This window comes from Oncorhynchus tshawytscha, unplaced genomic scaffold, assembly GCF_018296145.1.
Source record: "Oncorhynchus tshawytscha isolate Ot180627B unplaced genomic scaffold, Otsh_v2.0 Un_contig_1138_pilon_pilon, whole genome shotgun sequence".
NCBI lineage: Eukaryota > Metazoa > Chordata > Actinopteri > Salmoniformes > Salmonidae > Oncorhynchus > Oncorhynchus tshawytscha.
This window is the reverse complement of record NW_024609546.1, coordinates 76,642-90,492: the sequence shown is the minus strand read 5'-3', so window position 1 is coordinate 90,492 and position 13,851 is coordinate 76,642. Positions and strand designations below refer to the sequence as shown.

Genomic DNA, 13,851 nt, shown 5'->3' with positions numbered 1-13,851 from the left:
TGAGAAGACATAAACTGAGTAACGTACCTTAGCCACCCTGTTAGCCACCTCCCTGCCCACCATGAGGCCCTGGACGAAGGTCCTTGCAGCGATGAAGGCCCTCGTGACCTGGGCCTTTAGTTTCCTGGGCACGTCACCGAAAGGCTTCAGCTGGTCAGTGTATTTACTGACGCACTCCAAGTAGTCGTCGGTGAAGTGGTACTGAGAGTTCAGCAGCTGAAACATCCTCTCTAGCAGACGGGACCAGAAGTCATTCAGCATCTCCTCCAGGTTGACGTTCCCCCCAGTGTAGTAACGCTTCAGCTCCGTGAACAGGTCCTGGAACAGCTCACTGTTCTGCATGTACAGCTTCCCGTAGGTCCGCGTGAACATGTTATTCAGGGATTTCTCACTGTTGTCGAGGAGCTCCAGGAAGAACTCTGGAAGAAGGGAGAGGGGAGAGAAAGAGGAGGAACGATTCAGAGGTGAAGAGATGGAACGGTGACTCTGCATACAGAAGCTCAGCATTGTGTCTATGGAATGTCATGTATTGTATTGTATTGTAAGCAAGGCCATGTCTAAGCGCTTGTCTATTTTGTCAACAGCTTCTGACAAAGAGACCAGATTTTCTACAGAGCTGCTCCAGTCTCAATGCAATCTCAAATCACCATGCTGGGATTTTCAAAGACTGCCTTTCATTCACTAGTTTATTCAAATACTATTATATAAATGTACTTCAGAGTACAACAGCAAAATCAAATACTATTATATAAATGTACTTCAGAGTAGAACAGCAAAATCAAATACTATTATATACATGTACTTCAGAGTAGAACAGCAAAATCAAAAGCAGGATGAAACATAAAACCCGAGGTCTTGGTTTTATTCTTTGTATTTCTGAGTTTGGATGGACACTATTTATTTCTCCAAAGAGTATGATGATGGATAATCCACAAAACAACGAGACACTGTCCCCAGCTGGACTGGGGGTCACTGGGTCCTTTAACCTCTTTCAGCTGGACTGGGGGTCACTGGACCCTTTAACTAACAGGACACTCTCCACAGCTGGACTGGGGGTCACTGGACCCTTTAACTAACAGGACACTCTCCACTCTCCACAGCTGGACTGGGGGTCACTGGATCCTTTAACTAACAGGACACTCTCCACTCTCCACAGCTGGACTGGGGGTCACTGGATCCTTTAACTAACAGGACACTCTCCCCAGCTGGACTGGGGGTCACTGGACCCTTTAACTAACAGGACACTCTCCACTCTCCACAGCTGGACTGGGGGTCACTGGACCCTTTAACTAACAGGACACTCTCCACTCTCCACAGCTGGACTGGGGGTCACTGGACCCTTTAACTAACAGGACACTCTCCACTCTCCCCAGCTGGACTGGGGGTCACTGGGTCCTTTAACCTCTTTCAGCTAGGGGGCACTGGATCCTTTAACTAACAAGACACTCTCCACAGCTGGACTGGGGGTCACTGGATCCTTTAACTAACAGGACACTCTTCACTCTCCACAGCTGGACTGGGGGTCACTGGATCCTTTAACTAACAGGACACTCTCCACTCTCCACAGCTGGACTGGGGGTCACTGGATCCTTTAACTAACAGGACACTCTCCACAGCTCCCCAGGGAAAGGTCACTGGATCCTTTAAGATCTAACAAGACACTCTAACTCTCTTTCAGCTGGACTGGGGGTCACTGGATCCTTTAACTAACAAGACACTCTCCACAGCTGGACTGGGGGTCACTGGATCCTTTAACTAACAGGACACTCTCCACTCTCCACAGCACATGCTTCTACACAGAGCTGCCTCCTGAGTTGAAAACACGGTCCTCTAGACAGAGCTGCCTCCTGAGTTGAAAACACGGTCCTCTAGACAGAGCTGCCTCCTGAGTTGAAAACACGGTCCTCTAGACAGAGCTGCCTCCTGAGTTGAAAACACGGTCCTCTAGACAGAGCTGCCTCCTGAGTTGAAAACACGGTCCTCTAGACAGAGCTGCCTCCTGAGTTGAAAACACGGTCCTCTAGACAGAGCTGCCTCCTGAGTTGAAAACACGGTCCTCTAGACAGAGCTGCCTCCTGAGTTGAAAACACGGTCCTCTAGACAGAGCTGCCTCCTGAGTTGAAAACACGGTCCTCTAGACAGAGCTGCCTCCTGAGTTGAAAACACGGTCCTCTAGACAGAGCTGCCTCCTGAGTTCATGAAGCAAGTCGTGTCCATCATGCTTAGGGTCAAGTCTAAAAATGCCCAGTTACCCAATTATTTTGGTTACCATGGCCAGAAGTAGCTACCTTACCCACTCTAAAGACAGCTAAAAGTCAGTTAAATTGTACAGTGTGTTATCACTATGCTTTTCACCATCTAAAATGCACTACCAAATTCCAATGGAAAAAACGATGTCTTGATTTTTGGATTCATTGTCACCTAAATGTCCCTTCGCTTACAACCATTAAAAAAACCCGTTCAAATGGGAAAATAATGTCAGATATTTAGTTACAAGACGAATGTGTTATCACTGTGCATCGTCTAATAACAGAACCAACGAACCTGGACTGCAGTAGAGATTCCATTAAAAGTACATGGTGCAAGAGTGACCAATGCCGTTCGAGGTTCTGCACAGATGATTAGAGAAATGGTGAAGGTCTCCACAGACCTGAGACGACCTATGCACGCCATCTTGAACATGCACGTTTTATATGATGACATGACGTGTATAGTTACAGTCACCTCAACATGTGGTCCATGGATGTGTATAGTTACAGTCACCTCAACATGTGGTCCATGACGTGTATAGTTACAGTCACCTCAACATGTGGTCCATGATGTGTATAGTTACAGTCACCTCAACATGTGGTCCATGACGTGTATAGTTACAGTCACCTCAACATGTGGTCCATGATGTGTATAGTTACAGTCACCTCAACATGTGGTCCATGATGTGTATATAGTTACAGTCACCTCAACATGTGGTCCATGAGTGTGATAGTTACAGTCACCTCAACATGTGGTCCATGATGTGTATAGTTATAGTTACAGTTACACCTCAACATGTGGTCCATGACGTGTATAGTTACAGTCACCTCAACATGTGGTCCATGACGTGTATAGTTACAGTCACCTCAACATGTGGTCCATGATGTGTATAGTTACAGTCATTCAACATGTGGTCCATGAAAAGTTACAGTCACCTCAACAGTGGTCCATGATGTGTATAGTTACAGTCATGTGGTCCATGATGTGTGATAGTTACAGTCACCTCAACATGTGGTCCATGATGTGTATAGTTACAGTCACCTCAACATGTGGTCCATGATGTTAAGTTACAGTCACCTCAACATGTGGTCCATGATGTGTATAGTTACAGTCACCTCAACATGTGGTCCATGATGTGTATAGTTACAGTCACCTCAACATGTGGTCCATGATGTGTATTAGTTACAGTCACCTCAACATGTGGTCCATGATGTGTATAGTTACAGTCCTCAACATGTAAAGACTGTGGTCCATGACGTGTATAGTTACAGTCACCTCAACATGTGGTCCATGATGTGTATAGTTACAGTCACCTCAACATGTTCCATGACAATGTTACAGTCACCTCAACATGTGGTCCATGACGTGTATAGTTACAGTCACCAAATGGGTCAACAATGGTCCATGATGTGTATAGTTACAGTCACCTCAACATGTGGTCCATGATGTGTAAGTTACAGTCACCTCAACATGTGGTCCACCTGGGTCCATGTGTATAGTTACAGTCACCTCAACATGTGGTCCATGACGTGAATGTTACAGTCACCTCAACATGTGGTCCATGATGTGTATAGTTACAGTCACCTCAACATGTGGTCCATGATGTGTATAGTTACAGTCACCTCAACATGTGGTCCATGACGTGTATAGTTACAGTCACCTCAACATGTGGTCCATGACGTGTATAGTTACAGTCACCTCAACATGTGGTCCATGGATGTGTTATTCATTTAAGGTCACATTCGATTGTAAAATAGCCTTAAAGGGATACTTTGGGATTTTGGCAATTTATCTACTTCCCCAGAGTTAAATGAACTTGTGGATACCATTTTGTATATCTCTGTGTGCAGTTTGAAGAAAGTTGCTAACTAGCGTTAGCACAATGACTGTTATTAGCGTTAGTGCAATGACTGTTATTAGCGTCAGCGCAATGACTGCTAACTAGCGTTAGCGCAATGACTGCTAACTAGCGTTAGCGCAATGACTGTTATTAGCGTTAGCGCAATGACTGCTAACTAGCGTTAGCGCAATGACTGTTATTAGCGTTAGTGCAATGACTGTTATTAGCGTTAGTGCAATGATTGTTATTAGCGTTAGTGCAATGACTGTTATTAGCGTTAGTGCAATGACTGCTAACTAGTAAAAAAACTGTAAATCTGTAAATCAGCCCAGCACTGGGGCTATGTATAGGGAGATATACCACAGACTGGGGTTATGTATAGGGAGATATGTACCACTGACTGGGGTTATGTATAGGGAGATATGTACCACTGACTGGGGTTATGTATAGGGAGATATGTACCACAGACTGGGGTTATGTATAGGGAGATATGTACCACTGACTGGGGCTATGTATAGGGAGATATGTACCACAGACTGGGGTTATGTATAGGGAGATATGTACCACTGACTGGGGTTATGTATAGGGAGATATGTACCACAGACTGGGGTTATGTATAGGGAGATATGTACCACTGACTGGGGTTATGTATAGGGAGATATGTACCACAGACTGGGGTTATGTATAGGGGGATATGTACCACTGACTGGGGTTATGTATAGGGAGATATGTACCACTGACTGGTGTTATGTATGGGGAGATATGTACCATTGACTGGGGTTATGTATAGGGAGATATGTACCACTGACTGGGGTTATGTACAGGGAGATATGTACCACTGACTGGGGTTATGTGTTGGGAGATATGTACCACTGACTGGGGTTATGTATAGGGAGATATGTACCACTGACTGGGGTTATGTATAGGGATATATGTGCCACTGACTGGGGTTATGTATAGGGGTCTATGTACCACTGACTGGGGTTATGTATAGGGGTCTATGTACCACTGACTGGGGTTATGTATAGGGGATATGTACCACTGACTGGGGTTATGTATAGGGAGATATGTACCACATACTGGGGTTATGTATAGGGAGATATGTACCACAGACTGGGGTTATGTATAGGGAGATATGTACCACTGACTGGGGTTATGTATCGGGAGATATGTACCACTGGCTGGGGTTATGTATAGGGGCCTATGTACCACATACTGGGGTTATGTATAGGGGATATGTACCACCGACTGGGGTTATGTATAGGGTCTATGTACCACAGACTGGGGTATGTGGAGGGAGATATGTACCACTGACCAGGGTTATGTATAGGGAGATATGTACCACTGACTGGGGTTATGTATAGGGATATATGTACCACTGACTGGGGTTATGTATAGGGGTCTATGTACCACATACTGGGGTTATGTATGGGGAGATATGTACCACAGACTGGGGTTGTGTATAGTGGTATATGTACCACTGACTGGGGTTGTGTATAGGGGTCTATGTACCACAGACTGGGGTTATGTATAGGGAGATATGTACCACAGACTGGGGTTATGTATAGTGGTATATGTACCACTGGCTGGGGTTATGTATAGTGGTATATGTACCACTGACTGGGGTTATGTATAGTGGTATATGTACCACTGGCTGGGGTTATATATAGTGGTATATGTACCACTGACTGGGGTTATGTATAGGGAGAAATGTACCACTGACTGATGTTATGTATAGGGGGATATGTACCACAGACTGGGGTTATGTATAGGGAGATATGTACCACTGACTGGGGTTATGTATAGGGGTCTATGTACCACTGGCTGGGGTTATGTATAGGGAGATATGTACCACTGGCTGGGGTTATGTATAGGGAGATATGTACCACTGACTGGGGTTATGTATAGGGGTCTATGTACCACAGGCTGGGTTATGTATAGGGGTATATGTACCACTGACTGGGGTTATGTATAGGGGTCTATGTACCACTGACTGGGGTTATGTATAGGGGTCTATGTACCACTGACTGGGGTTATGTATAGGGGTCTATGTACCACTGACTGGGGTTATGTATAGGGAGATATGTACCACTGACTGGGGTTATGTACAGGGGTCTATGTACCACTGACTGGGGTTATGTACAGGCAGTCAGTCCAGAACATTAATATTTAAACAGCTTAAATAACAGCCCACAAGCAGCATTAATGATTCATGTAAAGTTCTGATTGCAGTAACACAATATTCATGTGTTTTAGACACAGCTACCAGGATATGAATAGATAGCATCCTTATTACACACTGCTATTTACATCAACCATTTATCTGTCGCCAAAGCATTTTTTTCCCCATTTGTGCAGTTGTCCTATAATTACATATTATGTTGAAGAGTATTGAAAGAGACTGGAAGGATTTTTGAATTGAAATGGTCTGACATAATAACAATAAGTATTGCTGCAAAACGTGAATGGAATCCTCCTTAACCTTTATTTAACTAGGCAAGTCAGTTAACATAGAATTATGATCCAATTAAAGCAACAGTATCATTAAGGACAACAGAAATATGTTTTCTAGAATCTATCATTAAGGACAACAGAAATATGTTTTCTAGAATCTATCATTAAGGACAACAGAAATATGTTTTCTAGAATCTATCATTAAGGACAACAGAAATATGTTTTCTAGAATCTATCATTAAGGACAACAGAAATATGTTTTCTAGATTCTGTCATTAATAAGGACAACAGAAATATGTTTTCTAGATTCTGTCATTAAGGACAACATAAATATGTTTTCTAGATTCTACCATTCAAGAGAACAGATATGTTTTCTAGATTCTACCATTCAGGAGAACAGAAATATGTTTTCTAGATTCTACCATTCAGGAGAGCAGAAATATGTTTTCTAGATTCTACCATTCAGGAGAGCAGAAATATGTTTTCTAGATTCTACCATTCAGGAGAGCAGAAATATGTTTTCTAGATTCTACCATTCAGGTGGGAGTAAATATGATCCCCAATTAGAGGCAACGATTACCAGCTACACAACCCAGGTGGGAGTAAATATGATCCCCAATTAGAGGCAACAATTACCAGCTGCCTCCAATTGGGAACCATACAACTCACCAATATAGAAATAGAATGACTAGAACACCCCCCTAGTCATGCTCTGATCTAAACACAATAGAGAACCAAGCCCTTGGTCAGGGCGTGACAGTTTTCTACTTTCAGTAGCATTAAGGAGAACATATATGTTTTCTAGTTTCTGGAGACAGGACAATACACACCATAACTTGGAGACAGGACAATACACACTATAACCTGGAGACAGGACAATACACACTATAACCTGGAGACAGGACAATACACACTATAACCTGGAGACAGGACAATACACACTATAACCTGGAGACAGGACAATACACACTATAACCTGGAGACAGGACAATACACACTTAAACCTTGAGACAGGACAATACACACTATAACCTGGAGACAGGACAATACACACTATAACCTGGAGACAGGACAATACACACTATAACCTGGAGACAGGACAATACACACTATAACCTGGAGACAGGACAATACACACTATAACCTGGAGACAGGACAATACACACTATAACCTGGAGACAGGACAATACACACGATAACCTGGAGACAGGACAATACACACTATAACCTGGAGACAGGACAATACACACTATAACCTGGAGACAGGACAATACACACTATAACCTGGAGACAGGACAATACACACTATAACCTGGAGACAGGACAATACACACTATAACCTGGAGACAGGACAATACACACTATAACCTGGAGACAGGACAATACACACTATAACCTGGAGACAGGACAATACACACTATAACCTGGAGACAGGACAATACAAACTATAACCTGGAGACAGGACAATACACACTATAACCTGGAGACAGGACAATACACACTATAACCTGGAGACAGGACAATACACACTATAACCTGGAGACAGGACAATACACACTATAACCTGGAGACAGGACAATACACACTATAACCTGGAGACTTATAACCTGGAGACAGGACAATGTATAACCTGCTGTGTCTCTCTTGTCGTGATGTGTGTTTTGTCTCTCTTGTCGTGATGTGTGTTTTGTCTCTCTTGTCGTGATGTGTGTTTTGTCTCTCTTGTCGTGATGTGTGTTTTGTCTCTCTTGTCGTGATGTGTGTTTTGTCTCTCTTGTCGTGATGTGTTTTTGTCTCTCTTGTCGTGATGTGTGTTTTGTCTCTCTTGTCATGTGTGTTTTGTCTCTCTTGTCGTGATGTGTTTTGTCTCTCTTGTCGTGATGTGTGTTTTGTCTCTCTTGTCGTGATGTGTTTTTGTCTCTCTTGTCGTGATGTGTGTTTTGTCTCTCTTGTCGTGATGTGTTTTGTCTCTCTTGTCGTGATGTGTTTTTGTCTCTCTTGTCGTGATGTGTGTTTTGTCTCTCTTGTCGTGATGTGTGTTTTGTCTCTCTTGTCGTGATGTGTTTTGTCTCTCTTGTCGTGATGTGTTTTGTCTCTCTTGTCGTGATGTGTTTTGTCTCTCTTGTCGTGATATGTGTTTTGTCCTGTATTTATTTTTAATCCCAGCCCCCCGTCCCCGCAGGAGGCCTTTTGCCTTCTGGTAGGCCGTCATTGTGAATAAGAATTTGTTCTTAACTGACTTGCCGAGTGAAATAAAAAGGTAAAATAAATAAATAAAATTAAACATGTCAGTTAAGCCTTGCTAATAAGATCCCCTTCAGTGAACCAACAGACAGAAACACAAACAATCCCTGAACTGTCAAACACACATCAACAGTCTGGAAACAAACAACAACAGATTGGTGACATGGGACAGGAAGTGGTGACAACAGGACTGATAATAAACCACCCAGGAATCCCCCACACAACTCTTCTCCATGCGCTAGTTTAACGGTTGGATGCCACGTTGCTACGTTGTTGCTATGACAATAAAAACATGCCAACACTACGGGCTGAAGTGGTTTACTCCAGTGGCATGGCTGATCAATGTTACCACTCCTGTGGTGAGACAGGTAACCTTTAAGGCATGGCTGATCAATGTTACCACTCCTGTGGTGAGACAGGTAACCTTTAACCTTTAAGGCATGGATTATCAATGTTACCACTCCTGTGGTGAGACAGTTAACCTTTAACCTTTAAGGCATGGCTGATCAATGTTACCACTCCTGTGGTGAGACAGGTAACCTTTAACCTTTAAGGCATGGCTGATCAATGTTACCACTCCTGTGGTGAGACAGGTAACATTTAACCTTTAAGGCATGGCTGATCAATGTTTCCACTCCTGTGGTGAGACAGGTAACCTTTAACCTTTAAGGCATGGCCGATCAATGTTTCCCTCCTGTGGTGAGACAGGTAACCTTTAAGGCATGGCCGATCAATGTTTCCACTCCTGTGGTGAGACAGGTAACCTTTAAGGCATGGCTGATCAATGTTACCACTCCTGTGGTGAGACAGGTAACCTTTAACCTTTAAGGCATGGCTGATCAATGTTTCCACTCCTGTGGTGAGACAGGTAACCTTTAAGGCATGGCCGATCGATGTTACCACTCCTGTGGTGAGACAGGTGACCTTTAACCTTTAAAGCATGGCCGATCGATGTTACCACTCCTGTGGTGAGACAGGTAACCTTTAACCTTTAAGGCATGGCTGATCAATGTTACCACTCCTGTGGTGAGACAGGTAACCTTTAACCTTTAAGGCATGGCTGATCAATGTTACCACTCCAGTGGTGAGACAGGTAACCTTTAAGGCATGGCTGATCAATGTTTCCACTCCTGTGGTGAGACAGGTAACCTTTAACCTTTAAGGCATGGCCGATCAATGTTTCCACTCCTGTGGTGAGACAGTTAACCTTTAACCTTTAAGGCATGGCCGATCAATGTCACCACTCCTGTGGTGAGACAGGTAACCTTTAACCTTTAAGGCATGGCTGATCAATGTTTCCACTCCTGTGGTGAGACAGGTAACCTTTAAGGCATGGCTGATCAATGTTACCACTCCTGTGGTGAGACAGTTAACCTTTAAGGCATGGCCGATCAATGTTTCCACTCCTGTGGTGAGACAGGTAACCTTTAAGGCATGGCCGATCAATGTTTCCACTCCTGTGGTGAGACAGTTAACCTTTAACCTTTAAGGCATGGATTATCAATGTTACCACTCCTGTGGTGAGACAGGTAACCTTTAAGGCATGGCTGATCAATGTTTCCACTCCTGTGGTGAGACAGGTGACCTTTAAGGCATGGCCGATCAATGTTTCCACTCCTGTGGTGAGACAGGTAACCTTTAACCTTTAAGGCATGGCCGATCAATGGCAGGTAACCTTTAAGGCATGGCTGATCAATGTTTCCACTCCTGTGGTGAGACAGGTAACCTTTAAGGCATGGCCGATCAATGTTTCCACTCCTGTGGTGAGACAGGTAACCTTTAAGGCATGGCTGATCAATGTTACCACTCCTGTGGTGAGACAGGTAACCTTTAACCTTTAAGGCATGGCTGATCAATGTTACCACTCCTGTGGTGAGACAGGTAACCTTTAAGGCATGGCTGATCAATGTTACCACTCCTGTGGTGAGACAGGTAACATTTAAGGCATGGCTGATCAATGTTACCACTCCTGTGGTGAGACAGGTAACCTTTAACCTTTAAGGCATGGCTGATCAATGTTACCACTCCTGTGGTGAGACAGGTAACCTTTAACCATTAAGGCATGGATGATCAATGTTTCCACTCCTGTGGTGAGACAGGTAACCTTTAAGGCATGGCTGATCAATGTTTCCACTCCTGTGGTGAGACAGGTAACCTTTAAGGCATGGCTGATCAATGTTACCACTCCTGTGGTGAGACAGGTAACTTTAACCTTTAAGGCATGGCCGATCAATGTTTCCACTCCTTTGGTGAGACAGGTAACCTTTAAGGCATGGCTCATCAATGTTTCCACTCCTGTGGTGAGACAGGTAACCTGTAAGCTTTAAGGCATGGCTGATCAATGTTACCACTCCTGTGGTGAGACAGGTAACCTTTAAGGCATGGCATGATCAATGTTATCCACTCCTGTGGTGAGACAGGTAACCTTTAAGGCATGGCTGATCAATGTTACCACTCCTGTGGTGAGACAGGTAACCTTTAACCTTTAAGGCATGGCTGATCAATGTTTCCACTCCTGTGGTGAGACAGGTAACCTTTAACCTTTAAGGCATGGCTGATCAATGTTACCACTCCTGTGATGACAGGTAACCTGTAACCTTTAAGGCAAGGCTGATCAATGTTACCACTCCTGTGGTGAGACAGGTAACCTTTAACCTTTAAGGCATGGCCGATCAATGTTACCACTCCTGTGGTGAGACAGGTAACCTTTAACCTTTAAGGCATGGCTGATCAATGTTTCCACTCCTGTGGTGAGACAGGTAACCTTTAACCTTTAAGGCATGGCTGATCAATGTTTCCACTCCTGTGGTGAGACAGGTAACCTTTAAGGCATGGCTGATCAATGTTTCCACCTGGTGCTAACTTTAACTTTGGCATGGCTTCAATGTTACCACTCCTGTGGTGAGACAGGTAACCTTTAAGGGCATGGCTGTCATTTAGAGTGGTGAGACAGGTCCAACCTTTAAGGCATGGTATAATTTACCATCTATGTAAAGCCTTTAACCTTTAAACATCTTCAATTTTCAATGGACAAACAGGTAACCTATAATCACAATAGGCATGTCTTGATCAATGTTGCACCTGTCCTGTGTGAGACAGGTAACCTTTAACCTCCAGGAGTGGCTGATTTTCCCTCCTGTGTATTTATAACCTTTTTCCTGTTAAGGCTGTGTCAGTGTAACCTTTATCCCTGTGTTTCCTGTCCTGTGTGAGACAGGTAACCTTTAACCCTTTAAGGCATGGCTGATCAATGTTACCACTCTGTGTGAGACAGGTATTTATCCCTGTGTTTCCTGTCTCTCTGTACCAGTGTATTTATCCCTGTCAATTTACCACTCCTGTGTGAGACAGTGTAACCTTTATCCCTTAAGTGTTTCAATGTTACCACTCCTGTGGTGAGACAGGTAACCTTATCCCTTAAGGCATGTTGATCAATGTTTCCACTCCTGTACCAGTGTAACCTTTAACCCTTAAGGCATGTTTCAATGTTTCCACTCCTGTGTGAGACAGTGTATTTATCCCTTAAGGCATGGCTGACCAATGTTTCCACTGGTGCTATTTGTATTTCCTCCCTGTGTGACTTCTGTCTAGGCTGTCATTTAGAGAGGGAAAGTCCATGTGGGGTGGTATAATTCATCTATGTAAAGCCTTGTTTAAACTCTTAGTTTTCAATGGACAAAAGGTATATAATCCCTGACTGTCTTGTCTCTGTGCACCTGTCCTTGTGATTGTCTCCATCCCTGGAGTTGCTGATTTTCCCAGTGTATTTATCCCTGTGTTTCCTGTCTCTCTGTGTCAGTGTATTTATCCCTGTGTTTCCTGTCTCTCTGTGCCAGTGTATTTATCCCTGTGTTTCCTGTCTCTCTGTACCAGTTCATTTATCCCTGTGTTTCCTGTCTCTCTGTGTCAGTGTATTTATCCCTGTGTTTCCTGTCTCTCTGTGTATTTATCCCTGTGTTTCCTGTCTCTCTGTGCCAGTGTATTTATCCCTGTGTTTCCTGTCTCTCTGTACCAGTGTATTTATCCCTGTGTTTCCTGTCTCTCTGTGTATTTATCCCTGTGTTTCCTGTCTCTCTGTGTCAGTGTATTTATCCCTGTGTTTCCTGTCTCTCTGTGTATTTATCCCTGTGTTTCCTGTCTCTCTGTACCAGTGTATTTATCCCTGTGTTTCCTGTCTCTCTGTGCCAGTGTATTTATCCCTGTGTTTCCTGTCTCTCTGTGTATTTATCCCTGTGTTTCCTGTCTCCCTGTACCAACCTTGCCTGTTTCTGGACTCTGTACCCACCTGCCTGACCATTCTGACTGCCTTGATCACGAGCCTGTCTGCCACTCTGTACCTCCTGGACTCTGATCTGGTTTTAATCTTTTAGCCTGTCCACGACCGTTCTCTTGCCTACTCCTATTGGATGAATAAACATTGTAAGACTCCAACCATCTGCATCTGGGTCTAGCCTTGTGTCATGATAATAGATGATAATATCTGCAGACCACAGACAGTCCTACAAGATGTATTAGTTATACAACATGTGTTAGTTAGTTACAGTGCCTTGCGAAAGTATTCGGCCCCCTTCAACTTTGCGACCTTTTGCCACATTTCAGGCTTCAAACATAGAGATATAAAACTGTATTTTTTGTGAAGAATCAACAACAAGTGGGACACAATCATGAAGTGGAACGACATTTATTGGATGTTTCAAACTTTAACAAATCAAAAACTGAAAAATTGGGCGTGCAAAATTATTCAGCCCCCTTAAGTTAATACTTTGTAGCGCCACCTTTTGCTGCGATTACAGCTGTAAGTCGCTTGGGGTATGTCTCTATCAGTTTTGCACATCGAGAGACTGACATTTTTTCCCATTCCTCCTTGCAAAACAGCTCGAGCTCAGTGAGGTTGGATGGAGAGCATTTGTGAACAGCAGTTTTCAGTTCTTTCCACAGATTCTCGATTGGATTCAGGTCTGGACTTTGACTTGGCCATTCTAACACCTGGATATGTTTATTTTTGAACCATTCCATTGTAGATTTTGCTTTATGTTTTGGATCATTGTCTTGTTGGAAGACAA

The 13,851-nt window shown here is 43.7% G+C and overlaps 1 protein-coding gene across 1 annotated transcript in view; it reads right to left on the bottom strand.

Annotated features, from left to right (window-relative positions):
* The window catches only part of LOC112255139 (glypican-6-like), a 63,102-nt gene extending 52,258 nt beyond the window's left edge, over positions 1–10,844 (bottom strand). The window contains exons 1-2 of the mRNA XM_042315847.1: positions 10,811–10,844; positions 28–419 (exon numbers count right to left, since the gene is read on the bottom strand). Coding sequence (XP_042171781.1) covers positions 28–419; positions 10,811–10,844 — 426 coding nt within the window. The remainder of the gene's footprint in view (positions 1–27; positions 420–10,810) is intronic.
* Positions 10,845–13,851: the final 3,007 nt, after the last annotated feature.